This window comes from Mesoplodon mirus, assembly GCF_964341445.2.
Source record: "Mesoplodon mirus genome assembly, chromosome: 19".
NCBI classification, from domain to species: Eukaryota; Metazoa; Chordata; class Mammalia; order Artiodactyla; family Ziphiidae; genus Mesoplodon; species Mesoplodon mirus.
In genome coordinates this window covers 58,306,936-58,333,605 of record NC_138995.1, presented here as the reverse complement: position 1 = coordinate 58,333,605, position 26,670 = coordinate 58,306,936, and the positions used below count along the sequence as shown (strand labels likewise).

At 57.4% G+C, this 26,670-nt stretch overlaps 4 protein-coding genes across 4 annotated transcripts; 3 read left to right on the top strand and 1 right to left on the bottom strand.

Annotated features, from left to right (window-relative positions):
* Window positions 1-3,787: 3,787 nt before the first annotated feature.
* On the top strand, window positions 3,788-5,139 carry NTF4 (neurotrophin 4; the record flags this gene model as incomplete). Its single annotated transcript, XM_082607214.1, has 2 exons — window positions 3,788-3,845; window positions 4,495-5,139. Exon 2 carries the CDS (start codon window positions 4,507-4,509, stop codon window positions 5,137-5,139), a length of 633 nt encoding a protein of 210 aa, XP_082463340.1. The 5' UTR covers window positions 3,788-3,845; window positions 4,495-4,506.
* A 1,974-nt stretch (window positions 5,140-7,113) lies between these two features.
* On the top strand, window positions 7,114-9,773 carry SAXO3 (stabilizer of axonemal microtubules 3; the record flags this gene model as incomplete). The annotated part of the gene is made up of 5 exons (XM_082607136.1): window positions 7,114-7,269; window positions 7,555-7,755; window positions 7,856-8,017; window positions 8,731-8,858; window positions 9,344-9,773. 5 exons carry the CDS (start codon window positions 7,114-7,116, stop codon window positions 9,714-9,716), a joined length of 1,020 nt encoding a protein of 339 aa, XP_082463262.1. The 3' UTR covers window positions 9,717-9,773.
* Window positions 9,774-10,010: 237 nt separating this feature from the next.
* On the top strand, window positions 10,011-11,676 carry LHB (luteinizing hormone subunit beta). Its single transcript, XM_082607126.1, has 3 exons — window positions 10,011-10,590; window positions 10,939-11,106; window positions 11,374-11,676. Exons 1-3 carry the CDS (start codon window positions 10,576-10,578, stop codon window positions 11,614-11,616), a joined length of 426 nt encoding a protein of 141 aa, XP_082463252.1. The 5' UTR covers window positions 10,011-10,575; the 3' UTR covers window positions 11,617-11,676.
* A 377-nt stretch (window positions 11,677-12,053) lies between these two features.
* Window positions 12,054-26,629, bottom strand: RUVBL2 (RuvB like AAA ATPase 2). Its single transcript, XM_082608330.1, has 15 exons — window positions 26,306-26,629; window positions 22,996-23,050; window positions 21,365-21,420; window positions 20,912-21,053; window positions 18,932-19,061; window positions 18,716-18,782; window positions 17,282-17,388; window positions 17,103-17,196; window positions 16,594-16,717; window positions 16,158-16,252; window positions 15,945-16,063; window positions 13,279-13,398; window positions 12,762-12,891; window positions 12,278-12,392; window positions 12,054-12,164 (listed from the first exon to the last, which is right to left on the bottom strand). Exons 1-15 carry the CDS (start codon window positions 26,315-26,317, stop codon window positions 12,139-12,141), a joined length of 1,392 nt encoding a protein of 463 aa, XP_082464456.1. The 5' UTR covers window positions 26,318-26,629; the 3' UTR covers window positions 12,054-12,138.
* Between the last annotated feature and the right edge of the window lie 41 nt (window positions 26,630-26,670).

The following is a 26,670-nucleotide window of genomic DNA, read 5'->3' as shown; positions in this document are numbered from 1 at the left end:
AAGACCCAGAGAGAGGGGGAGACAGAGACCCAGAGGGGGCAGGTATCAGGCACCCAGAGAGAAAGGGACAGAGACCCAGAGTTGGAAAGAGACCAGAGCACCCCAGAGAAAGAGAACCAAAAAAGAAAAAGTCAGAAAAAGTCAGTGCCCCTAAACCTGAGAGAGATGCACGGTGTATTCCATGGAATCACAAAGGGATCCCAAATCAGGATGCACCAACCTATCCTCCCGCAGCTCAAGAAGTGTGTCAGACAAACTGCAGGGCCCACTCTATCTTCCTGGGGAGAAAGCAGTGTCTCAGAGCATGGGAGTGGCTTCCCAAGATCTCATGGCTTGTCCCCGGCGAGGGATGCGGGGCTGGACTTGTGGCCTGCTGCTTGACCCTACATGTCCCCATCAGCCTGCTGGTCTGCACAGGACTTCCCGAGTCTAACAGCCTCATTTCTCACAAATGAGGAAACTAAGGCTCAGAGGGGAGGGGGTTACCCAAGGTCAGAGGTCTTTCAGTACTAAAAGGGCATTTGGAGGAGGAAGAAGAGGAGGATGGTTACGTCACTAACATGTATAGGGCTGCCTATGTGCCAGGTAACTTTCAAAGTACTTGTATTAATTTATTAAAATCCATCCAGTGGTTTACAGAGAGTTGTTGTTATTTTTAGCTAGGAAACCACCCCCCTTTCTTTTTTGGTCAAATGAAATCTCACTTAGGAGCACCAGTGTGATTCATCAGAGGGTGTGAACTGGTTTGAGGGGTCTCTCTTGACAACTCACAATGTGGGTAACAAATTCCGTTTGGAAACCCCTGATTTAATCCAACCACCTTTTTACACAGAGAGATAGAAGAAGGTACAGATTGTGAGAAGTGTTTGATAAAGGTTGAAAATAATGTAACCTTTAAATAATATAACACTTCTCTCCGAAATGGAGAGAAAGGCACTTTGGAAAAGAAACGGAGACAGACAGACCCCCTCACAGTGGCAGACACAGGGCAGAGTCTGGGAGGCAGGCACAGAGCCCAGCACGGGGACCCAAAGAGGAAGAGATACGTGCAGAGAGGACAGAGATACCCAAGGGGAGGAGGGAGAGCAGGAGCGAAGAGGGCAGCGGTCTGGGAGGGGGTCAGAGACAGGAGGGAGGACAAAGACCCATAGAAGGGGGAACAGACCAGAGAGGAGGGGCCAGAGATCCAGAGAAGAGAGAGGGACAGGGACCCAGACAGAGAGGAGAGGGATACAGAGAGAGGGGGAGGGAGACCCAAGGAGAGAGGGGGAGACGGAAACTGTCTCCCATTACTCTTTGAAAACTCACCCCTACTACCCCGTCAGAGACTGAAAGTTGCATAAAGTTCCTCTGGTAGGGGGTGGGGCATGTTGGGTGCTTAGGGGTATGGGAAGCATGGCGAGGTCAGGGAAGTGACCTGAGTGGACACTCAAAAGACTGGGAAGCGCCCCTCCTCCACCCCAATAAACAACCGCAGCAGCCTTCTATGTGGCCTTGGCTCGGATGGGGAGAGGTGAGGGGAACACCCTAATCCGGGGACACCCTTCCCGCCACCTTGCCATGCTATATTTAGGCTGAGGGAGGGGTACGGGATGACCCCCCCTCCTCCACGAAGGCAGGTGTCGGCTTTCCTCCTGAAAATAGCTCCAGGGGAGGGGTGAGGCGTTAAGTCTGTCCCAGGACTCCAACTCCTGTCTGATCTCCGTCTGTCTTAAGGTATCTCTTTCTCTGGGTCTCTGTCCCCCTTGTGGGGTTCTGTCCCCTTTTCTCAGCATGTCTGTCTCCTCTCTCTGCATCTGTGTCTTCTCTCTCTCTCTGGGTTTCTGTCTCCCTCTTTCTCTGGGAGCCTGTCCCCTTTTACTCTCCATTTTTGTGCCTTTCCCCCACCTCCCTTCATCTGTCACTATTCACTTTCTTTCTCTAAGCAGGTCATTCTGTTGCCAAATCACATCTTTGTCTATCTCCGGGTCCTGGAATACCTTGAGTTGCTCTTATCTGAACTCAGGACAAGACCCTCTCCCCACTCCCCATCCAGGAAATTCCAGCAGAGAGGACTTATGTGGGAGAGACCCCCCTCACCCAGCGTCTCCCCGGGGCCTCGGGCCTTATCACTCCCCGAGCCCAGCTGGTTAATGTCTGGCCTGGGGCTCCCGGGAGAGTTGGGGATGAGAGCAGAGGGTGGGAATCTGCCCGGGGATTGACACTTCACTGGCAGAAGAACGCAAAGGAATCTCAGGCCCAGACTCCTGGGTCTGAGGGAGGAGGGGGCTGGAGCTGAGGAAGAAGGGGCTGGGGGTCCAGACTCCTGAGTCTGAAGGAGGAGGGAGCTGCGCGGGCCCAGACTCCGGAGTCTGCGGGAGGAGGGGTCTGGGGGACCTGGACTCCTGGATCTGGGGGAGGAGGGGGCTGGGGACCCTGACTCCTGGGTCTGAGGGAGGGAGGGGGGGTGCTGGCGCCTGGCCTCCTGGGACTGAGTAGGGCAGAAGGCTGAGCTAGCCAGGCCGGGCTTCCAAGGTCTCGGCACGCGTGTGGAAGGCGGGATCCCCCGGCCCCTCCTCCGCCGTCGGGCGCCGCCCCGCCCCCGCCCCCGCCCCCGACCCGGGCCCTCGGGAGCTGGTGCCGCGAGGAGCCGGTGGGCGAGCGGGCGTCCCTGCAGCCAGCGAGCAGGAGGAGGAGCCGCCGCCGCGCCAGGGACAGCCGGGGGAGCCGAGGAGTGCGCCCCAGGTAAGAGCCTCCGCGCCTCCTCCCCCGGGATTCCGGCGTCCGGGTCGCCCTGCCCCCGGGTAGGGAGGGACGGGGGCGGGACCGGCGGGGGCGGGGCCTGGCGGAGGAAACTGAGGCAGGAGGGCAGTGTCCCAGAGGGAGAGCCCGTGACCCCCAGCGGGGTCTCAGGAGTCCGGACCCCCTGGCTAAACCTTCTGGGGGAGGGAGGGCCGGGGAGTCCGTATATCTGAGTACCTGGGAAGGAGCTTGAACTCCATCCAAAACTCCAGGGTCTGAAGGAGGAGGGCACCGGGGGTCCGGACCCCTGGGTTTGAAGGAAGAGGGATTTGGGGACCTGGACTCCCGCATCTGAGGGAGGGAGCTGGGGACCTGAGTTCCTGAAAGAGGCAGCTGGGGCCGGGGCTCTTGGGTCTGAGTGAGGAGGGGGCGAGAGCCTGTTCTCCTAAGGGAGGGGGCAGCTAGGGCCCAAGACTCCAGATCTGAGGCAGGAGGCAGCTGGAAACCTACACTCCGGGTTCTGGTTGGGTCAGCATGTGCCCCTCTTCACAATTCCCCCTTCCCATTTCCCCATCTCCCAGCCAGGGCAGGCGGCCACGCCAGGTATGTGTAATAGAAGTCTTGGACGGGCCCTGGCCTGTCCTGTGAGGAGAGAACATTCCAGGAAGCAGCCTCCGGGACCCGGGGCTTCTTAAGTGTGGGCCCTCAGACACCCGGGTGTCCAGGCCAGCCCTGCGCCCGCCCTGTCTGAGAGATGAATGGGCTGAGGAGGATGTGATCTTTTCCAGCCTCCTTCATCCTCAGCGTCTCCCCTCCCCTCTCCTCGCCCCATCTGCTTTCCACCCAGGAGCCATCACCTGGGCAGGGCAGGGGCCTCTAGCAGGGGGATGCAGCCTTGACTCTTGGTCCCTTACACTTTAAAAGGAACACTGAGAAGGGGAGTGTTCAGGCCCCCTCCTCCACCTGCCTCTATAACCTACCTGTTCCCTTCCTCTGCTAGGTGGTTGCCCCCTCCCTCTCCTGAGATGTCAGGAAGGAGGGGGCCACCTGCATCCCCCACAGGGGCCCCCCGGAGCCTGGGGGCCCCCAACCCCGGAGCTCGGAGGCGGAGGAGGTGCTGACAGGTCTGGTAACCACCCACTTCTTCTCAGTCCTCTCCAGGCCATCCTGTCCCAGAATCCACAGGCTTCCAGAATGTTCTAGAGAAACTGCAATATGCACAACCCTGCCAGTGTCTCCCAGCCCTGGGCCAATTTCATGGACAGGGAAACTGAAGCCCCACCTGAGAGGAAGTGTCTTGCCTTCACAGTGGCAGTTTTAAGCTGAACTTGGGTCTCCCTAGGATTCCAGAACATGACCTTTCTCAGAATTTTGGAAACTCAAACCTCCTCCAGGCTGCAGGGCTTAGGGTTTCTTGGGGTTGTAGAGGCAGGATGGCACAGTGGAGTTGCTGGGACAGGGTTCAAGTTCCACTTCCGGCATTTGCTGGCTGTGTGACCTGGTGCAAGTCACTAACCTCTCTGAGCCTGTATTTCCCCATTTGCGTGTATTTCCCCATTTGTTGGCTATTAATAGTAATAATAGTAGACTAATTATGATTAATCTAGAAGTTGGGCATTATCGAAGTCCTAGAATATAGGGTCCCCCAAAGTTCTAGAACAAGTGCCAGAACCGCCTCCCTGTGGTTCTGGCACACAGAAGTTCCCATCGGCCCCCCCCCCACTAAGTTATTATCCTTCTCTCTAATTCCAGCTTCCCTCTCTCTATCCTCAGGTGCTCAGCGAGATGCTCCCCCACCCCTCAGGCTCCCTCCCCATCCTCCTACTTTTCCTCCTCCCCAGTGTCCCAGTGGAGCCCCACGCCTCATCCTCACCCCTGCCCCCATTTCCAGTCCCCGAGTGGGACCTCTTGTCCCCCCGCGTAGCCCTGTCCAGGGGTACCCCCGCTGGGCCCCCTCTGCTCTTCCTGCTGGAGGCTGGAGCCTTTGGGGAGCCAGCTGGCAGCCCGGCCAACCGCAGTCGGCGGGGGGTGAGTGAGACAACACCAGCAAGTCGCCGCGGAGAGCTGGCTGTGTGTGATGCAGTCAGCGGCTGGGTGACAGACCGCCGGACTGCTGTGGACCTGCGTGGGCGCGAGGTGGAGGTGCTGGGCGAGGTGCCTGCGGCTGGCGGCAATCCCCTTCGCCAGTACTTCTTTGAAACCCGCTGCAAGGCTGACAGCGCTGGGGAAGGTGGCCCCGGTGGGGGTGGAGGAGGCTGCCGGGGTGTGGACTGGAGGCACTGGGTGTCTGAGTGTAAGGCCAAGCAGTCCTACGTGCGGGCATTGACTACCGATGCCCAGGGCCGTGTGGGCTGGCGATGGATTCGAATTGACACTGCCTGTGTCTGCACGCTCCTCAGCCGGACTGGCCGGGCCTGAGGCCCATGACCGGGAACTGGGCAGGTAGAGGAAGAAGAGAGCTGGATGCTGAAAGACCTCAGGGGTGGCCTGGCTGCTCTAGGCCTCAGTTTGGGAACTCGTCAAATGGTCACAAAAATCACAGCTCTCTGATTTTGGGAGCTCAATCTGGGCAAGAAAGACAGATGGTGAAACCAAATGGGGTTTTGAAGGATGAATAGGAGTTCTCTTGGATGAACTTGAGGGTAATGATGATGATGATGATAGCCAATATTTTCTGAGTGCCTACTGTTTATGAGCTCTAATACACAACTTGTCAGATCAACTCTGGTGGATTTGACCATTGGAGGCCCTCAGCTTCTAAGTTGCTGACCATGCGATCTCAGAGGACATCACCTTGCCCACCCTGGAGAGAGTGACAAGGAGGGGATGTGTCAAGAAGTGTGTGTGGGAGCATAAAAACTGGAACATGTAGGCAACTAGTTGGGAGCTGGGGTTCGAATGAGAAAACTTACTTAGTCAGATAGGGCAAGTGTTGGCTTAGATATTCTGTTTTGAGGTAGTGAGCTACCTACCACAGCAGGAGCACAAGCAAGGTTGAATGACAGGAGGTCAGGATGCTTAAGAGTTTGGCCTTGGTGGGGAGTTGGAATCAGGTTTCTACCCCTCTTCCCTGTCCCAACCTTTACCCTATACTAGTAAAGAAATAGACCTTACCATTGTCCAGCTTGAGTAGAGCATGAGGTTTTGACCAACTGGCCTGCCCCCTGGCTGGGATCAGGGGTGATTTGGACCCTGATCAGCCTAGAGTGAGCCTGGAAAATCCAACAGGAGAAGCGGCACCAGAAGCCTGAATGAGGGGGTCAGTGGCACCCTGGGCCAGGCTGCAGAAGGCAGCCTCAGTTTTCCCTGTCTGAAGAATGGGTTGGTGGGATGAGATAATGGGGGCTGAGGAGGCAGAGGCTTTGACCAAAAGGGCTTTAAAGTGAGGAAGTGACAAGAGAATTCAGGGATAGACCCCACACCCTCAGGACACCCCTTCATATATTACCATTCCATAGCCGCATGCAAACACAGACACACACTTTTGCCCTTGTTTCTACATCTCTGTGTTCTGGGTCTGTGGTTCCCGCTCTCTTTTCTGCCGCCTTCTTTGCTGTCTCTGTGTCTAAATTCCTGTCCCATCATCTCTGGGTCAGTAGCTCTCTTTCTGTCCCTGTTTCTCACTCACTGTCTCACCCATTCCTGTGTGTGTTTCTTTCTCATTCAGCAAAGCTCCACACCCCCCTCTTTATTGCTAAGTATTTCCCCGTGGGTCCCTCCCTCTTCTCCTACCCCCATACCCAGGTGGAAATTTTCAACCAAATCAAAGGCAGGCAGGACAGGAGAAGCCAAAGCTGATGCTGAGTCCTTCAGCACACACAAGGAGGGGAGGGAGAGCCCTGGGGAAGTCTGGAAGTCGTTACCCAGCCCCTCACCCCTGCCCTCTGCTGCCGAGGTGGGCTGTCCTGGCAGAAGGAGGAGGTGGCCAAGAGGCCCGGGACCCTATAGGAAAGGGGGATGTTTCTCATGGATACCCTGGTGCGCTGGGTAGCTCTGCCCTCCTCTCCCTCTGTTCCTCTATTTTTGGGTATCTGACCACCCCCCACCCCAGGTCTCTGTCCCCCTCTCTCTGCTGCCCCCTCTCTGGGTCTCAAACTCTCTGAACTCTGGACTTCTATTGCTCTCCCCCGCACTTTCTGCCCTCCTCTCCCTCTGGGTCTCCGTCCCCACCCCCCACCCCCCATTTCTCTGAGTTTTTGTGCCCCTCTTGGTGTCTCTGTACTCCCCTCTCAATATCCTCCTCCCTCCTGCCTCCTGGAGTCTTTCTCACTCCATCCATCTGCACGCCCGCAGGCCCTTCATTGGCTGGGTTTAGGGTGGGAGGGTTCTGTCACCCGGGGCAACAGCAACAACAAGCCGGCTCCTGCTAGGCTACAGGGCGGGGGTGGGACCATGGCGGGTCGGACCCTAGCTCGGCGCTACGGTCCCCCACGGTCCCCCATCTCTGGGACCGAGGTGCCTGGATCCCAGCCCAGCTGGCATCTCACCAGCAGTGGCGTCGCCCACCACTTTATCCCGCCCGTGCCCTTTCCCCCGCCCACTGTGCAGGTGAGAGGACCCTAGGATCTTAGCCAAGAGGAGACTGGGGGCCCAGACTGAAGGAGGGGCCTGGGGATCCAGACACCTGCTGAGAGAAAAGGGGATTCCGGGCTTAGAGTCCTGTCTGACAGAAGGAGGAGGGTTCCGGGGACTCGGTCTGAGAGAGGAGGGGTCAGGGAACCTGGATGCCTGGAACGGGCGGTAGGAAGGGGCTGGGGACTGACTGGGAAGGATCAGGGCTTGCGGACGAGACTCCTGAGTCCCTTTAGCTGATGTCCTGCACCTTCTCCTCAGTCCACGGTCGCGGAGCCCCTGCCCCCGGCCGCAAAGCAGGATTTGCATATTTGGGCTTTCGACGAGGTCACCAGCAGATGGGAGACAACCTCGGGCTCAGCTCACGTGCCCAAGACCCACGGCGGGCCCTACGCGCAGCCCAAAGCCCCAGAACCTGCGGACCGCACGCGGATTGTGGGGATCAAGGATGTAGCGGAAAAAGTAAGGTTCTGGGATGCCCAGGTCCGCGGGAGACAGGGCTGGGGACCGCACTGGAGTCCCGTGCGCCCTCATGTTGTTTCCCCGCGTCGTCTTCTTGCAGCTCAGACACCGCGGCGGGCGCCTCCCTCTGATCACAAAGCACCGGTGCAGTGAGACGAGGGCGCAGTACACCGGCTGGCCCAGCCTGGACCGGGGCGCCACCTCCTTCATCGGGCCCCAGCCCCTGGAGCTTGCGGACCACAACCGAGGGGGCCCTTCCCAGGTAGCGGAGAAAACCGCAGTGGCAGGATCTGGCGGATCTTTGAGACCCTGGGGCGGGGTCTGAGGGAATTTTGCGTCTGGGGTCTAAAGAGTGGGACAGAATCTGGAGGTTACATTGAGTGGGGAAGGGGCTTAGGCCTTTTGGGGCGGAGCCAGGAGGAGGAGGGGACTGGAAGCCCGAAATCCCAGCTCTGAGGCTGGGGCCACAGCTAGTACATCCTGGGGCGGGCCTAGGAGGCGGTTCTGAGGCTGCGGGCGGAGCTCGGTAGCCTAATGTACGTGTGGGCGGAGCTTGAATATTCTGAGGCCGGTCTGGGGCGGAAGGCGGGGCTGGCTTCCAGTGGTAGGGAGGTGTAAGGAGTAATAGTCGCCCGAGGCGCCGCTGAATTCCAGGGGCGGGACCGAGAAGGTCTGAATCTAGGGGAGGAGCAGGGAAGGTTTTTTAGTGACTGGGTGCTTGGCTTTGTGTCCGATGACGGGCAGAAAGTATTTGGATTTTGGAGGTGAGGCTAGTAAGGGTTCTGATTTGGGGAGCGAAGCTGAAGTGCACTGGCGTGCAACTGGCCAGGAAGGATTCTGATTCTGGGGGCGGGTGTCGGCCTGGTTCAGAGGCGCTGTTGAGGCCGAAGGAAGAGGAATTCCGTCTGGGACACAGGGCATGAAAAAGGGTCTGAAACCTTTCTTGCTCATCCCTCCTCCCGCGATCCTCCTCAGGCTCTGATCCCCCGGACGAAGAACCCCGAGCTGGCCGGCCGGCCTTTCACTATTTCTGACCAGGGCATCCTGGACCGCCATCAGCTCTATCTGACCACTTCGGCCCGGGACTTCCAGGCCTATTCGAAGTGAGCCTGGATCCTCCCTTGGCACCGCCCCCCTGCACAGCCCCCGCATAGGCTGGTGGGACGCCGAGCCCCCCGGTGTTGGCTCCCTGTCTCTGACTCAGTAGTCTCGGCCTTCAGCTCCTGCACGCGCAATAATCAGAAGTTCAGATCCAGCCCCTACCTTTTTTAGCGCCCTGGTATGCTTAGTGTCAACTCTCAGGAACAGGAAGCCTGCAAACGGCCCAAGAAGGAGTTCTGGATCTGGGGACGTGGCCCTGAGGGTCTAGGGCGGGCTCCTTTGGTATTTGAGTCCCCCAGATAACTCTTTTCCGAGGATGCGAAAAGTCCCAGGTTCCAGGCCCTTAAATACCTCGAGGACCCAGGAATCCAGGCTAGGACTCCCCAGTCCCATGCTTCCTAAAGCGTCCCTGACTCCTACAAATGTGTCCTCGAGGACCTATCTAGCTGTGCCCTTCCCATCGTGCCTCCACCCCAATCCCCGACAGGAAGGAGTTGTCAGGCTACCCTCGCAAGGACTCGATGACCTCCTGGAGCTTCGGGGAGACGCCCCAGGCCTGGGGCCCCGGCCCGAAGCAGCCGCCCGGTCCGTGCTCCTCTCGGCCACTCCGGCCGCCGAAAATCCGCGTGCCCCGCGCCCGTCCGGTGATGCCAGTCGTGCCGCACCGCGGGGCGCTGTCTCTGGCTCAAGAATCCTACAGCCCCCCGCTGCACCCACTCCGCCGGCTCGACCGTTTCTGCCCGCTGGAGCTGCCCTGGGGCGGCCCCCACTGGAAACCCGAGTCAGGCATCTACAGCGTGCCGCAAGCCTACAGCACCGAGAACTTCAACTACGGCAGCTTAAAGCCCGCGCTGGTCTGAGCCAGACGGGCCAGCCCCGCCCTGGACACGCCCCCCAAGCGGGGGCGGTGCCGAGCCTGGAAGACTGGGACTAGGGGTACACTGGGTGGGGCTAAGACGGGCAGAGCTTGGACCGTGGGCGGGGCGAATCTAACACGTCCACTCGATCGCGGGGGCGGGACTGAGCCTGGAAAATGTACCTTGGGGCTGTGGGCTAGAGGGTGGGACACACCTTCTTCTCAGTCGACGACAGAGATAAATAGCCTAAACCACGCTCTTTGCTGGGTTCAGTTCCGGCATCCTGGTTTCTGGGGACCTGAGTGTGGGGCAGGTGGGATTCCCGCTGAATCCCTGGTGGAGGGGCGGCGCGTCTGGGTGGACCCCCCCACCTCCGGTGACAGAATCCAACATCGAAGCCACCCCCCTCCTAAGGAGTCGGACTCAGTCTACTGCAGGTGGAGTAGGGTTGAGGCTTCAGCCTATCACCACTGGAGGACTGTCAGAGGGGCGGTGCTCCAGCCTCTGGCGGGCTCCCCTCAGGATGGGTAGAGGGGGGCCCACAAGGCAAGGGGCACAGCTGCGGCCTCCTATACCCTATTTCTTGTGCTCCCACCACGGCCTCCCTAGCGCCTGGGGACTGAGGCTGTGAAGTCCGCTTCACCTTGGGCGTCTTCTGCTTCTTGGCGCGGAAGCCACTCAGGGAGTGGGGGGAGGGGGGCGCCACTGGGCCATTCCTGCATCTCCCTGACCTTGTCTGCCTCTCGCCCCCGGGGAGATTAGTGTCCAGGTTACCCCACCATGCTGCCGCCCCCAGTGGCCTTGCCGCCCCCACAGCCCGCAGCTATAAGACCAGGTAAACGCGGCAGGGGAGACACCGAGGATGGAGATGCTCCAGGTAAGACCGCAGGGCCCCTGGGCCCCTTGCGACTACATCCAGGCCACGGCTGGAAGGAAGAGGGAGAGTCCTGTGACCTGGCAAAGGAGGCCTCTTTCTAGAAGGGTGTGGAGAGCCAGCAAGCTTCCTGGCAGGAGGAGGGAAGCAGCTGGTGCAGGGCCTGAGGGTGGGTATCTGAGGTGCTGGGGTGTCTGGGGTCCCTGGGTATGGGGATGGGAGATTCTTGAATGGAAGACGTCAGGCAGAGGAGCTGGGTCCCCGAACGTGTGTATGCGGGGCCTGGGGGTGGGTGCTAAGGACCCGGGGCAGAGGACTCAGGCTGGCCCTGAGGCACTGGCCTTGTCCCAGGGGCTGCTGCTGTGGCTGCTGCTGAGCGTGGCCGGGGTGTGGGCACCCAGGGGGCCACTGCGGCCGCTGTGCCGGCCCATCAACGCCACCCTGGCCGCTGAGAACGAGGCCTGCCCTGTCTGCATCACCTTCACCACCAGCATCTGTGCCGGCTACTGCCCCAGCATGGTGAGCTGCCTGGGGTGGGTGGGTGCTAACACCTCAGCCCCAGGTGCATCACTCAGGGCCAGGCCCACAGAAGACAGGAAGTGGCCCCGGGGGTAGAAGGGTGGCCCGCCACCCGGGGCAGGGGCTGGGCGTGTGGGAGGGAGAGCACAGACGGTCCTCTGGACACCCGAGTCTGGGATCTGTAGGGTGCAGTGAGGGAGCTCGGGGGAGGGCTTGGCCCCAAGTAGACACCCAAGCACCCCCCCCCACCAACCCCGCCACCTCTAGGTTCGGGTGCTGCCGGCTGCCCTGCCGCCTGTGCCCCAGCCAGTGTGCACCTACCGCGAGCTGCGCTTTGCCTCCATCCGGCTCCCCGGCTGCCCGCCTGGTGTGGACCCAATGGTCTCCTTCCCCGTGGCCCTCAGCTGTCACTGCGGGCCTTGCCGCCTCAGCAGCTCTGACTGTGGGGGTCCCAGAGCCCAGCCCTTGGCCTGTGACCGCTCCCCTCGCCCAGGCCTCCTCTTCCTCTAAGGATCCCCACCTCAGCCTCCCATGCCCACCCCAACCTCCCATGCCCACCTCAGCCTCCCATGCCCACCCCAGCCTCCCATGCCCACCCCAACCTCCCATGCCCACCCCAACCTCCCATGCCCACCCCAGCCTCCCATGCCCACCCCAACCTCCCATGCTCACCCCAACCTCCCATGCCCACCCCAACCTCCCATGCCCACCTCAGCCTCCCATACCCAACCCAACCTCCCATGCTCACCCCAACCTCCCATGCCCACCTCAACCTCCCATGCCCACCCCAACCTCCCATGCCCACCTCAACTCCTGGAGCCAGCAGACGCTCCTCCCCATGCCTCCTAATAAAGACTTCTCAAACTGCACTCTGGGGGTGTCTTTCTGGGGTCTCAGGGTGTGTGTGCCTGTGTACGCGCACACGCACACGCAACACACACAATAGGTCCAGTTTCAGAACCATTTAATACAAAGTCACAGTGTCAGAACTCTGGTAGAAAACGAGGAAGCGGGGGTGAAGGTGATATCAGCTCAGGAGGTGTCCATGGTTTCACCTTCTGTTGGGAGAAGGAAGGCCACGTGGTCAGTGTGGCCCCGAGGGCAGGGCCTGAGCTCTCCAGGCCGGGCTCCCTCCTCCCTCTCTGGGGCAGGCAGGGAGGGGGACACTCACTGAGCTCATTGAAGAGGAAGGCGTCCTGGTACTCCTTCATGTACTGCGTGGAGCGCGACTCATCCAGGAAGAGCGAGTAGACCCGCTTGATGTCATCCACCTGCACCTCGGTGCCCTGATAGGGGACGTGAGACCTCAGTGGGGCCCCTCCCAGGAGGCGGGTCAGGGTGAGGACTCTGGGGCCAGGTCACCTGGATTCAAATCCTGCCGTGGCCACCTCATGGCTGTGGGCCCCACCTCCCCACCCCTCAGTTTCTTCATCTGTAAAATGATGACTTAACGGCATCAACTTGCAGCCAATAGATATTTACTCAGCACCTCCCGTGTGTCAGGCTGGGAGCCACAGAAATTAACTCGAGAGACCAAAGTCCCCTGCCTTTGAAAAATTGGGTTCTGGGACTAAATGCAACTGCCCAGGGAAAGCCCTGGGGGTAGCATGTCCTCCACCTGCTCATCTGACCCCTGGGCAGACGCAGCCGCTGACCTTGCGTTTCCGGCACACCAGGCTGGCGGCCGTGATGAGCTGGATGGCGTAGCGCAGCGAGGTCTCCAGCCCAATGCGGGTCAGCACTGTGTAGGCGTCCTCACTCATCTCCACGTCTTCCTCCTCACACCTGCGGGCAGGGGGCGTAGGTGGCATTCAGCCAGGGCCCTGGCGCTGCTGGACCTCCTGGGGTACACGTGGAGTCCACGTCCTCAGAAGCACAGAAGAGCCACCGAGGCACAGGCTGGGCCCAAACCTTGGGCCTCCTGAGGCTCCCCCTTCCAGGGCTCTTTCCACAAGGTCAGTCACCGGCACAGCCCCTCCCTTCTCCAAAGAGCACGCCCCCATCATAGGCCACTGCTTGGATGCCCAGCCCAGTCCTGCTTCTGGCAGGCCCAGTGACCTCCCCCTCAGACCTCAGTGTTGCCACGTGTCAAACAGGGTGGACACCAGCCCTGCCTCTCAGGCCTGCAGCCTGGTCCTGCCCTGGAAGGCCAGGGGGGCCCCCCACCCGCACCGGATGCGGAGGATCTGCTTTGTGTCTTTCTCGCTGTAGGGAGAGGTTGAGACGATAAGCAGGCGGTCCAGCAGGTCAATGGGGATGCCGTGGGGGCTCTGGTAGCTGGTGCCCCGGATCCTGGGGAGGAGGGGGAAGGGAGGCTGTCAGGGTGATGCCCTTAGAACCTGGCTCTCCATTCCCTCAACTCAGAACACCCCACCCCTACCAACCCCCTCGGCCACAGCCCGCTCACCAGACCAAATACGGGTTAGCCTTCAGCTCCGGGCTGGTGTCACTGCCCGACGGCGCAGCCACCCCCTGACTGCATCAATCCCCCTGCAGCTGAGCTGGTTTTAGCTAGATATCTGTGTCCGGGATTACTGGATCAAGGTCCCACTCCTCTGCTTGACACAGAGCTCCACAAGGGAAGCAACTGTGCCGGTCCTGTCCCCGGCGGCACCCGGCCCAGCACAAGGCCTGGCACGTGGTGCTAGGAAACAGCAGATTCCCATTATTCATGGTAGCTGCATTCTACCAAGTGGAGGTGAACACTCAGCAAACACAGGGGTAGCCTCTGGGGAGCCTCTGGTCACCAGTTTTGGCAACCAACCAATAGACAGCGTGGTTTCAGGTGAAAGACACCTTCTTCAATATATATCATTGACTTATTCATGCTGAACTCATAGCCAATAGTGCTTGAACTCGTGCCTGAAGGAAGCTCATCTAACACATATGTTTTCTCCGTACAGCACATCCCTGCCTTCTTGCGCTTAGTGACGCTGGACAGCTGGGGACCATTTTAAACAGCAAAATTACCAGGAACAAAAAGCATACAATGTGACAAATGTGGCAGTAAACAGATCAGGAAAAGGACACTTATTTACAGCATGTGAACTGAAACTAGGAGGCAAAGCACTGCCTGTTTTGACCCTCGTCTGGACTGTCTGCCGTGGGCGATTCCATTTTTTCCTGCTCTGCACACGTTTGTGAATGACCGCCAAAGTGTGATGGATACCAATCTGGGGGCTACAAATCAACTGCAGCGAGTAAGCAGACCCACGAATACGGAATCTGCAGAGGATGACTGTGTTTGCTGCCCCTCACAGGAGACACCCCTGTTCCCACAGCCTGACCTGCAGCTGCTACGAACATGCTCTCAGCTGGTCTCGTCCAACCCTGTCATCTGGATACCAAATTCTGGCCCTGCCACCTTCTACGTGTGACCTTGGACAAGTTACCAGGCCTTGCCGTCCCCATCTTTAAAATGGGGCTGAGGGAATTCCCTGGTGGTCCGGGTGGTTAGGACTCCGCGCTTCCATTGCAGGGGGCACGGGTTTGATCCTTGATTGGGGCACTAAGATCCTGCAAGCTGTGAGGCATGGCCAAAAAAAAATAAAAAAAACATAAAGCAGGGCTGAGACAACATTACCTCCCGAGCTTCTTTTGAGGGGGGCAAGCAGTTCATCCTGGAAAAGGGCCAAGCACAGAGCCAAGGACGACCTGCCTGCTGCCCCTGGTAGCCATGCCCCTGGTAGCCATGCCCCTGTCTTCCCTGCACTACAGCTGGCACGTGGCTGCTGCCCTGGAGGTGCTGGTCCCTGGGCTACCGTTCAGCCAGGTGCTGCCATACACCTGAGCAGCCCTGGGTAATGGGTCCAGGTGGCCACGCTGGGTGCAGCCTTTGGGCCCCAGCCTCTTGCAAGCTCTCTGCCCTCCACTTCCTTCTTCCTTCCTGTGGACTCTTGAAATGTAGATGAGGTGGGGAAGAGCCAGCAAGGAGGACATGGCACAGCAACATCCTAGGGCAGAGGTTCCCAAGCTTTATGGCATCTGGTACCCTTCATGTCTCAGGAATTTTTCCATGGTATCCTTAGGTCAAGAGAAATACTAAGCTTCGTTCCCTTTATTTCTATTAAGCAGTTAGGTGTAAGCAACTTAATTGTAGTAGTTTCTGCAGCGTCCAAAACATGTCACTGTGCATCCCTTAAAACCTTAAAACACCCCACAGGGGCTTTCCTGGTGGCGCAGTGGTTAAGAATCCGCCTGCCAATGCAGTGGACATGGGTTCGAGCCCTGGTCCGGGAAGATCCCGCATGCTGCGGAGCAACTAAGCCCATGCACCACAACTACTGAGCCTGTGTTCTAGAGCCTGGCTCCACAACTACTGAGCCCGCACGCCTAGAGCCCATGCTCTGCAACAAGAGAAGCCACCATAATGAAAAGCCCGCGCAGCGCAACTAAGAGTTACTCCTGCTCGCCGCAACTAGAGAAAGCCTGCGCACAGCAACGAAGACCCAGTGCAGCCAAAAAAAAAAAAAAAAAAAAAACCCACAAAAACAAAAACATCCCACAGCACTCCTGTGTTCTCTGTAGTACCCTGGGATGCCTTGGCACACAGTTTGGGAACTGGAGCTCTAAGGGCTACCAGAACAAGAAAACAGAAAGAATGTGGCACCTGGACTTCCTTGGGGAGCAGAGCTGCCCACCAGCCCCGACGAGCCGCCTACTTTTGTTTGAGGGGAAAGTACACTGTCTTGTCTGGGCCACAAAGCTTGGGGATAGCCAAGCCCACCCCTCCCTAGCGAGGTGCTCACCAAACGGGCCCTGATTACCCAGTGGCCGTTTCCACCACCCAGAGGTCCCCATTCTCCCCAGGGGCCTCTGAGGGGCCGGCAGTGGCTCACCGGGTGATGCCGCGGTTGGTGGCCATGATGAGGACAGGCGCCATGTCACTCTCCAGGGCCCGGTTGAGGAAGGAGAAGCTCTCAATGTCCAGCATGTGGACCTCGTCGATAAATAGCACCTGGGGGCCAGGGGGACGGGTGTCAAATCCTCCTCCTGTGCCCCCTCTTCTCCCCCTCTGCAACGTCACCTGCCCTGGCCATCCTGGTACTCACGCCGGGGATGATCTCCGCCTTGCCCTCCTCCCGCCACTCGGCCACCTTGGCATTGATCTGCTCGCGGACTTCTGACTTGATCTCCCCTGTGTCACCTGCGGGAGGCAGGGTGTCAGAGACAAGACAGGGATCCAGGGCTGGAGGGTGGACCAAGATGCAGAAGGATGGGACGCCGGGGACAGAGGGAAGAGAGACCAAGCCCCTGGAGTGGCAGCACGACGGGGGGGCCGGGGAGTCAGAGATGTCCCAGGGAGGCAACACGGGGAGAGACGAAGCACAGTCACAGATGGAGAAGAAAAGGAGTCGGCGAACAGGGATGGAGGAAGAGAGGAAAAGCCATGGTCACGGGGGTGCCGTACTGGTGGACGGGAGAGGGGAGCTGCCAGGGCCCCTGGGGCTGGGGGACGGGCGGGGGGAGACGGCGGCTGGGCCTCACCTGAGAAGAGGGCCAGGAAGCCCTGGGTGCGGGAGTTGATGACGTCAATCTCGTGCAGAGACACCGTGTGCACCACCTCCTTGCGTTTCTGGAGCTCCCCGTCTGGGCACTGCACGAACTTGGTCTATGGGGCCGGGGTGGGGTTCGGTGTGGACAAGGGCAGAAAAGAGCATGAAGGGGGGGCCCGAGGGGCCGTCTGGGGGAGACTGGGTCTCCCTGGAATGGCACTAAGAATCCAGATGGGGGTCACCCAGAAACCCCAGGCCCAAGGGGTAGTCAAGACCAGGGCAGTCAACAGCACTGAAGGATATGGGGGTTCCTGGAGGAACCATGAGCCAAGTGCCAAGCGGAGGGGCCCCAGCTGTCCTAGAGGGTACAGGGAAGAACTAGGAGTACCAGGGACATGGGGTTGCGGTGACAGGAGGATCTAGACCCTGTGGGCCCTGGGGTGATGGAGGAGAGAGAAACATCCTGGGGCCTGACTGAGGGGACCTGGAGCCCTGGCCCACCTGGGAGCCCATGGCGTCATAGTCTCGAGCGCGTGTGAACGAGCGTCCCAGCTTGGAGATCTTGCCCGTGGCCTTGTCAATGGTGATCACATCCCTGCAGGGGATGAAGGGTGCGGGTGAGGAAAGGAAGGGCCAGAGGTCCCCTACCCTGACCGCCTGGTGCGGCCCCCACTGCTCACCCTGCCTGGACCTTGTCCTTGGTCAGGGACTCGATCATCTTAGTGCCCAGGTCGTATATGGTCTCCATCTCTGTGGTCTTGAGGGTCAGCTTGCCCACCTTGGAGCCCTGAGGGGTGACATGCCAGGCAAGGGGCTCAGAGATGGGCCGGATGTCTCCCTAACACAGCTTCAGAACAAGCACGACATGGGGCAGCTTTGGGGGCTTGACAAAGATATCCACTGTCACAACTGCGGTGACAGCTTCTTGGGTGCATGTGTGTCAAAGCCTAACATCCTGTAAACCTTCAAGGGCGTGGCTTATTGGTTGTCAATTGCACATTAATAAAGCTATTATTAAAAATCCAGTAAAGGGCTTCCCTGGTGGCGCAGTGGTTGAGAGTCCGCCTGCCGATGCAGGGGACACGGGTTCGCGCCCCGGTCTGGGAGGATCCCACATGCTGCGGAGCGGCTGGACCCGTGAGCCATGGCCGCTGAGCCTGCGCGTCCGGAGCCTGTGCTCCGCAACAGGAGAGGCCACAGCAGTGAGAGGGCTGCGTACCGCAAAAAAAAAAAAAAAAAAAAAAATTCAGTAAAGAAACAAACAAAAACCTAAAAGACAAAATCTGTAAAAACAACAGGGACCTGAGGTCTCACAGAATGGCCAAAGGGGTCCCACTGTAACACTCCTTTTTTATACCCAAATGAAAGGCGGTTTTTGTCGATCACAAACCCAGAAGAACTCAGCTAAACACAACTAAGAAAACAAAAAATGCCACACCCCTCCCCACGAGATAAGCTAAGAAAACAAAATGCCACGCCACTCCTCACAAGATAAACAGTCACCAAGCCTGGGCTTTTCCCAGCATATTGGAGTCTCTCCTGTTTCCTGGAATTGTTTCCACAGTGAGGTGCTCCCTTTGTAGGGACAGGTGGCAGCATAAGAGGACTGGGATTGGGGAGGGAGTTAAAGGGAGTTTTGGTTGTTCATTTTTTTTTTTTCTTTTTCTTTTTTTTTTTTTGCGGTACGCGGACCTCTCACTGTTGTGGCCTCTCCCGTTGTGGAGCACAGGCTCTGGACTCGCAGGCTCAGCGGCCATGGCTCACAAGCCCAGCCGCTCCACAGCATGTGGGATCTTCCCGGACCGGGGCATGAACCCATGTCCCCTGCATCGGCAGGCGGACTCTCAACCACTGCGCCACCAGGGAAGCCCGGTTGTTCATTTTTAAAGGGAAGATGTATCCACGGATTTCTTCTGTAATCAAAATCTAATTTAAAGAACTATCTGGGGAATAGCTTTCCCTATATTTAAAGATTCTCCTACCATGTTTTTAAAATTCAAAATTTAATTGCAATAGATGAGACTAATTTAGGAGGCTGTTTACAGGTGTTAAAGGTGCAAGTTGACCTCCACCCTCCAGCCCTGGGGGGAGCCTAGACTTGGCAGCAGACTCACCGTCCCTGTTGCTGGGCGATCAATCTGGATCTCCACCACCTCCCCTTCGATAATCTCGGTCTCCTCCCTGGGCAGAGAACAGATCTAAGGAGACAGCCCGAGGCCTGGGCCCTCAGGAATTGCCAACTCCCATGAGCCCTTGGGTGCAGGATGAGCTGGCAGGGCCGGGGGGGGACGTCCCAAGGCCTCTGGGACAAGGCATCACTCCCTGCTTACTTGATGCGCACACCGATGGAGCGCCGGAAGGCCTGTGTCAGCGCCTCTGTTTTGCTCATCTCCAGGGAGAAGATCTCACTGCCGGCGATGGCTGTGAACGGGGTGTCAGGGCCCAGGGCCTGTGCCATGCCTGGGAAGGAGGGGAGGCAGCCTGGCTAGGTGGGGACAGCCCTGGCACCAGGTCCCCAACACCCGCTCTGTGGCAAACCAGCTCTTCTCCCTCCTCAGGCAGGAGAGCAGGAGAGAGGGGCAGGGTGCTGAGGGGCAGACAAGGAGACGCAGAGAAGGCAGGGGACAGAGGGCCGCATGGGGAGGTCCTGGATCAGAACCCTGCGCTGCCCAGAGGGCAAACCTTATGACTCTGTAATCTTGCCAAGCCTGCCTCCCAACCTCTAAGAGCTGTTTAGCCTCAGGGCTTGGGGCTGATGAGCGGGGGGTAGAGGCAAGGGGCTGAAATTGAAGGTAAGAGAGTCAGACTGTGTAGGTTCGAATCCCGGCTTCAGTGCTTAGCACCGGGTGACCTTGAGAAGTCTGCTCCCCAAGCCAGTTTGCCCCTCTGTGTAACAGGACCGATAACATGACAAGCACTGGCACGGGATGGCACCCTGCATAGGAGCGATTACGCGGGCAGGCAGGGATACACTGGTGCTCAACCATGACTCCGTCACATGGTCTGGAACCAGCACAGGGACGGGCCTCCTCCATGGCTTGGGGCCTGGAGCTGACTGGTGGACAGCGGGGCCATTCCTGGCATCACTCCAAGCGCTGAGCCCCTCTGCCAGCTCCCCTTCCTGAGGGCTCTGCCCAGCTCTGAGCCAAGTCCCCCGGACAGGAAGTCACCGAACCCTCCTGAGCAGTGTGAGCTGGGAACTCTCCTTGGTCCCCTTTACAGATGTGTGTCACACTCTGTGCCTGGGTGTCCTGCTCCCTACCGTCTGTCCAGGAGACTCCCAGACATCCTATAAGTCTTAGTTCAGGCTCTGACTCACCTGGGAAGTCTCTCCTGACAACCGCCACCTCGTTTTCTCTCCCTACCACCCCTCATCGGAGGTAGAAGCCTCCTCTGTTCATCACCCTGGATGGGACTGTGTCCACGAACACCTCCCCCAGGCCGGAAGCTTCTTAAAGTCAGGACTTTGGTCTTAATCATCTTAGTGTCCGCAGTGTCTGGTCCAGGGCCTGGCACACCAGGGTTCCCGAATGAGTGCTACTTTATCTTAACTGCAGACCTAGCTGTTACCTTGATTCTCACTGCCTGGCCCCACAGTCAAGGCACAAAGGTGGGAATGAGTGGGAAGAAAGGAGAGTCCAGGAAAGCTTCAATGAGGAAAAGATGCCTGGGTAGGGTTTTGAAGGATGAATAGGAGCTCAACAAGGATGAGGGACAGTTGTGAGTAAAAAGATCTTAAATCACTAATGCATTGCAAAAGAGAATGCTGGCTGTCTATGCAATGCCCATCCTTCCCATCTTCCTTCGTTCCAGAACCCCCATTTTATTAGGGTAGCAGTGATCCCCATTAAAATGTTAAAATAAGTTTTAATGTCTCACTCTCTTGTGCAGCAGAGTGTAGCCATTAAGTTCTAGTCAATAAAATATAAGCAAGAGTGTGTGGGAGTCCCAAGACAGCTGCTTAAAGGGAGCTACCTCTAGGAGGTACACCCTCATTGCAATTCCTCTTTCTCCTTCTTCCCATATGGAGTATGGGTGGGATGGCTGGAGCGTAGGCCATCTTCTTGCAACATGAGGTGACCCTGACATGGAAGCAAGTAATGTGGAGGCAGGAAGGTAGGAGCCTTCACCGTTCAACAAGGCTGAATTGGCCTACATTCAGATTATTCTATGGGAGAGAATAAACCCATAGTGTTTAAGGCACTGCCATTTTGAGCTGTCTGTTAGACGTGGCTGACCCTGACCCTGACTTACACGGGAAGGATCATCTGGCAAGGCCAGAAGAGATCCTGCCCTGAGAGGTGTCTTACCCATGGCGATGGCCGTCTTCCCAGTACCCGGCTGGCCGGCGATGAGGACCGCCCGGCCGGCGATCTTCCCTTCCCGGATCATCTCCAGCACCACGCCAGCTGCCCTCCGGGCCGCCAGCTGGCCCACCATGCCCTGGGACGCCTGGGGATGGGAGGTGACAGAGCACACAAGGTGACTTCCTCCTGGGCTACTACTGCATTTCTACCACCTCCAGGCTGATGAGATCAAACAGGACGTGTTGGCTGGGACTTCAGAAAAAAGCCAAAAAAGCCTTTTCCACTCCCATTTTTTAAAGACCGATAAAACTGCACATGTGGCTGAATTTTATAAATACAGCGCAGACAAAGGTCTGGAAGATCACCACGCAGTCCCCATACTCCCCACAGCCCTGGGTCCCCTATGACTGAGGCCCCCATGGAGCAGCCTTCCCACCCCGGCCCCCTGGGCTCTACCTGCCGTGGCTCCAAGGCATCGTCTAGCCCCAGCCCCCGGATATGTGAGTGAGCGCCTGTGGGCGGGGAAAGAACCAGAAGACACAGTTACCAGCCAGCTCCTGTCGATGTGTGGCCTGAGGGGCTTCCCCGCCGAGCCCTGGTTTCCTCCTCAGTCACAAGGGCACCAGGATTCCCCACCTCACTGGGAGGATGGCCGGACATGGTAAATGCTCAGTAAATAAGAGTGGCTCTTAGGCTACATGGTGGCCTGAGTGACCTCCCAGGTTCTAATCTCATTCCATGAAACTCTGAGAATAAGAGTCTCAGCTATTATCACCCTGGATCATGGCCAGGGCTCAATAATCGCCCCCAGGCCCTCACTGACATGGAGGCTGGGAGGAGTTCAGAGAGGTTAGGTCCTTTGCCTAAGACCACACGGCCAGTGAGAGGTGAAGATGCAGGATTCCAACGCTTTACACTAGACCAGGGCTGGGCAAACTACAGCCTGTGGGTGGGCACTTGTTTTTGTAAATAAAGTTTTATTGGCACACAGCCATGTCCATTCGCTCACATACCATCTGGGGGTGCTCTCGTACTGCTGCAGCAGAATTGATTACTTTCAACAGAGAAGATTTACCATCTGGCACTTTAAGGAAAGATGTGCCAACCCCTGTGCTGGACAGTAGGCACGCTGAGGGCAGGGACTGGGTGCAGCTAGAGTCTCCTGGGTCCTCAGCTCCCAGCACAGCTGGCCCTTGATAGCTAAGTGCTTTACCTTATTGTATCTTATGTCAACTGAGGAGGTGAACTACTCTCCCACCATTTTGCAGGTAAGGAAACTGAGGCACAGAAAGCAACTAGCCCCTCACTACGTGGCTCAGAAGTGGCACCCAGCAGCGTGCTTCCAGAGCCCAGGTTCATAGCCAGGAGCCCTTTACTGCCTCTTCTGGAAGCTCTGAATGAATGAATGAATGAATGTGAACAAATAAGTGTAGTCTCCTCCTTGCAAGTAAGGCTCTTTGCAAAGGCTGCACCCTGCTGTTGCCACTACACCCCAACTTCCTGGTCCCGGGTGAGCTGGGACCAGGGGCTTGACTGCTCTGAGTCTTGGTCACCTCAGCTAAAAATGGGATGACAGTCACAAGAGGCGCCTTGTGGGGCTACTGTACGGATTCAAGGGATGCAAACTCATATTCAATGGTTATCTGTGGAGCGTCTGGTCTGCCAGGGCCTGTGCTGGGGACACCGCTAGGAAGGAGACAGACCAGGTCCCTGCCCGCACAGAGATGGTGCGTGTGCTTGGGGTTTCGGACAGTCAGTGCAGGGCCAACCCCAGTCAGCACCCAGCAAATATCCACTTTCACGATTTCCAAGCAGGATTCTGGGGCATCAGGGAGCCTCACTAGGGAAGCCAAGCCAGCAGCAGTACTGCCTGGGGTTGAGGCCTGGCATGGTCCACCCCACCCCCGCCCCCAGCCATCTGACCTGCTCTGGAACTCAGGATCCTCCCTCCTTAGACAGGGGGGACGGGGGATGGTGGGATGGTGTGCAGGCCGACTCCCTCTTGGGGGTCCTGGGTAAGCTGGCTCTGTCAGGGGTGCAGAGGGCAGGCAGGGGCTAGGTCCTATTCCTGATCCACGCTCACTCACCGATACGCTCAATCCTCGTCACGTCGCGGATCTCTGGGACCTTGGTTGTGGCTGTCTGGGGTTGGAGGAAGATGCATCAGTAAGAGCCTTTGCGGTCCCAGCTTTCAACAATCCCTCCTCTGTCCCTCCTGCCCGCCTCCCACAAGACAGTCCTTTCCACTCCTCCCCACAGGCAGGCTGGCGTCCCAAACACCAGATCCTCCTCAGTTGTCACCCACTAGGGCTGGTGGGTTGACCCCATTACGCTCTCAGTCCCAGGAAGCCAAGGACTGTGTCTGTCTCATTCACAGCCCCGTCCCCAGGGCCAGGCCCATGTTTGGTGCCCAGGAGTTATTTGCTGAAGGAAGAAGTCCTCCCCGTCCCCCAGAGCTGCGAGGACAGATGCAGAGTGGGCATTAACTTGGACGTCTTCTGGCCCCTGCTGATCTCCCAACCCCCCTTGCGCCTCGCTGCCCCAGCTCTCTGTCACTAGGCCTTTGCATGTGCAGGTCCCTGGTCTGGCCTGCTCTCCCCACCCCCCTCACTGAATCAGATCAAGCGTTACTCATTAAGGGAGGCCCTCCCCAGGGCTTCCCTGGTGGCGCAGTGGTTGAGAGTCCGCCTGCCGATGCAGGGGACATGGGTTTGTGCCCCGGTCCGGGAAGATCCCACGTGCTGTGGAGCGGCTGGTCACGTGAGCCATGGCCACTGAGCCTGCATGTCCGGAGCCTGTGCTCCGCAACGGGAGAGGCCACAACAGTGAGAGGCCCGCGTACCGCAAAAAAAAAAAGTAATAAAAAAAATTAAAAAATAAAAAAAAAGGGAGGCCCTCCCTGACCTCAGCCCCTGCCCGGCTAGTTCTAGGGTCTCTGCATGTCCAGACAGAAGGAAGAGCCTCTTTTGGGAGTCTGATCTCAAACTCACAAGGTAGACTGTTGGATCAATGTTCTTGGCTCCAGTGGATGTGAGTCCCATGAAGGGCACAGCCCACATCTCACTGGTCTCCCTTGGGGCTCAATGTTTGGAGTTTGAATGAATGATGCCCTGAAGTGCTGAGCTACTCAACAAGCAGGTACTGAGGTCTCCTGTGTCCCCAGCTTTCCAAAGAGCAAAGTCAGACATTATCCCTTCTCACGTGGGGAAGAGAGATGAGTAAACACCGCCTGGGACAATTCAAGAACCGAATGGAGATCCACTCAGATATTCATGGCAGTGCTATATATAACCAAGAGGTGGAAAAAACCCAAAACATCCATCAACGGATAGATAAACAAAATATGGGGTAGCCATAAGAAGGAATATTATTTAGCCATAAAAAGGGATGAAGGGCCTTCCCTGGTGGCGCAGTGGTTAAGGATATGCCTGCCAATGCAGGAGACATACGTTCGAGCCATGGTCCGGGAAGATCCCACATGTCGCGGAGCAACTAAGCCTGTGCACCACAACTACTGAGCCTGTGCTCTAGAGCCTGCGAGCCACAACTACTGAGCCCGCGTGCCACAACTACTGAGCCCGCGTGCCACAACTACTGAAGCCCGTGCGCCTAGAGCCCGTGCTCTGCAACGAGAAGCCACCGCAATGAGAAGCCCATGGACCGCAACGAAGAGTAGCCCCCGCTCACCGCAACTAAAGAAAGCCCACGCACAGCAATGAAGACCCAATGCAGCATACAATTCTTAAAAAAAAAAAAAGACCCAACGCAGCCAAAAATAAATAAATAAATTTATATAAATAAGTAAATAATTTTTTTTTAAAAAGGGATGAAGTTCTGATCCACGCTACAACATGGATGAACCTTGAAAACATTATGCTGAGTGAAAGAAGCCAGACACAAAAGGTCACATGTTGTATGATTCCGTTTACATGAAATGTCCAGAATAGATATATCTAGAGACACAAAGTAGATTAGAGGTTGCCTGGGGTGAATAAAGAAAGGGAGGCCTAAGAAGCCAGCACGCTGACCCAGCTCCTTGGCCACCTGCCCTCAACCCTCTTCCTCCTCACAGGTCTCCTAACCAGAATGAGAGGAGATGCAGGCACCCAAATCCAGGAAAACCCTCCTCTCTCTGGAACCAAGAGTTCAGACTTCCTGACCCCATGGTCAGGAAGCCCCCTCCCTTGCTGTTTGTGACCTCTCCCACTTACTCTTCCTCATAGGAGGTTGGTCACTGCCCCAAAACCCCTATCAGAAGATTGGGAACATACTCTCACCCACCCCTATACAGCCTATCAGACTCTACTCAAGACAAAAAATAGACATTGGTCCAGGAATCCCAACCCTCAGCAATCCCAACATAAACAGACCTGCGTCCTACAAAACCTTTCCCTTCACCATAAGCCTTTCCTACCCCGTGCTGCCTCCTGATCCCATGGAAACAAAACTCAGCTCCTACCATCCCCTCATACTCTCAATACTTCATCCACACCCATGCGAACTGGGTCTCAGGAGTGTGGCCACTGCCCTTTCCTCTTCCGCTTCCCCATCCACCCCCTTTGCCATGACAACAGAAACAGACTCACATGTCGCCCCTCAGGCACCAGTTAACTCTCATCCCGATCGTAGCCCCATCTTGACTGGAGTCACCGTGAGAACCGAGGCATCTGGAAGCCATGTCCAACCCCCAAGCTAAGGCTACATCCCTTCTTCATTCAGATTTTTCTCAGAAAAGTACTAGGTGCCTGGCCCAGTGTACCTGGTCTCTCCTTTATGGAGTTCACATGCATACATTCAAGTGAGCATCCACTTTGGGCATGTCCTGATGAAATGCTGGGAATATGAAAATGGCTAAAACAATCCCATGACAAGTTCCTAAGCCTCTGTGCTCCCGGCCCTTTCCGCTCTCTACTGACACCCTCTGGGTTCTCAACACTCTCTCTTTTGGCTCAAGACTCAATAAGCAACTCCACGATCTGAAGCGCATAAGACAGGTCCCCGCCTGTGTTTCTCCCTTGTACTCAGGTACTATTCACACCATCAACAACCCAAGACTGCTGGATGGCTTGGAGCCCAAGACACTACAACCCTCATCAGACTTTAAGGCAAAGGACTGGAGAACTGGCCACTAGTTGCGCCCAGAGGATTGGAAGTTGTAGTAAGATGATGGAGTCAGATTTGACCACTGAGACCGTAAATATTCACTTGAACCCAGGATGCCGGTATACTAGTCCCTTCTTTTTTCCTCCCTCAGGTCCAGAAGCCCGGGCCCCCAGCTCCCTCCTTCCTCAGAACCAGGAGTCCAGGCCCCCAGCCTCCTCTCCGCTAAGATCCAAGAGTCCCCGTCCAGCCCCCTCCTCCTTGAGACTCCTCAGCCCTCCGCACGCCGACACTCACCACGGTTGCCATGATGCTCACCAACCGCCAATATCCTAGCGGAAACGGAAACGCGCTAGGAACGAGGCGTTCTGGCCCCTCTAGGCTGCCAGGTCCTCCAAATATCTCGGTGGTTCTCCTGGTGGGGCGCGACGTCACTTTTCAGGCCCCGCCCATCCAGGCTGCTCAGGAAGATGAGTTCCCAGAGCTCCTGAGTCCATTCCCCACGCCTCGTGGCTCCTCCTCCTTTTACCCAGGCCTCCTTACTAAGGCCGATTGCAAAATTCTGAACACTCCTTCGCGAAACCACACGTCCCTCACGCTTCCTTTCCTCCTTATCCACCGTCTTCCCTCCCCCGCCAATTTTGGGGCCTCTAGCTTCGGAT

What these genes read in the sequence shown, in the direction of transcription:
- LHB (XM_082607126.1), top strand. An exon ending in CCGGCTACTGCCCCAGCATG is followed by an intron (nt 11,107 to 11,373) that starts GTGAGCTGCCTG and finishes CGCCACCTCTAG; the next exon opens with GTTCGGGTGCTGCCGGCTGC.
- RUVBL2 (XM_082608330.1), bottom strand. An exon ending in ATCGCCCAGCAACAGGGACG is followed by an intron (nt 17,389 to 18,715) that starts GTGAGTCTGCTG and finishes GTCACCCCTCAG; the next exon opens with GGCTCCAAGGTGGGCAAGCT. An exon ending in AAGCAGATCCTCCGCATCCG is followed by an intron (nt 12,892 to 13,278) that starts GTGCGGGTGGGG and finishes CCCTGCCCGCAG; the next exon opens with GTGTGAGGAGGAAGACGTGG.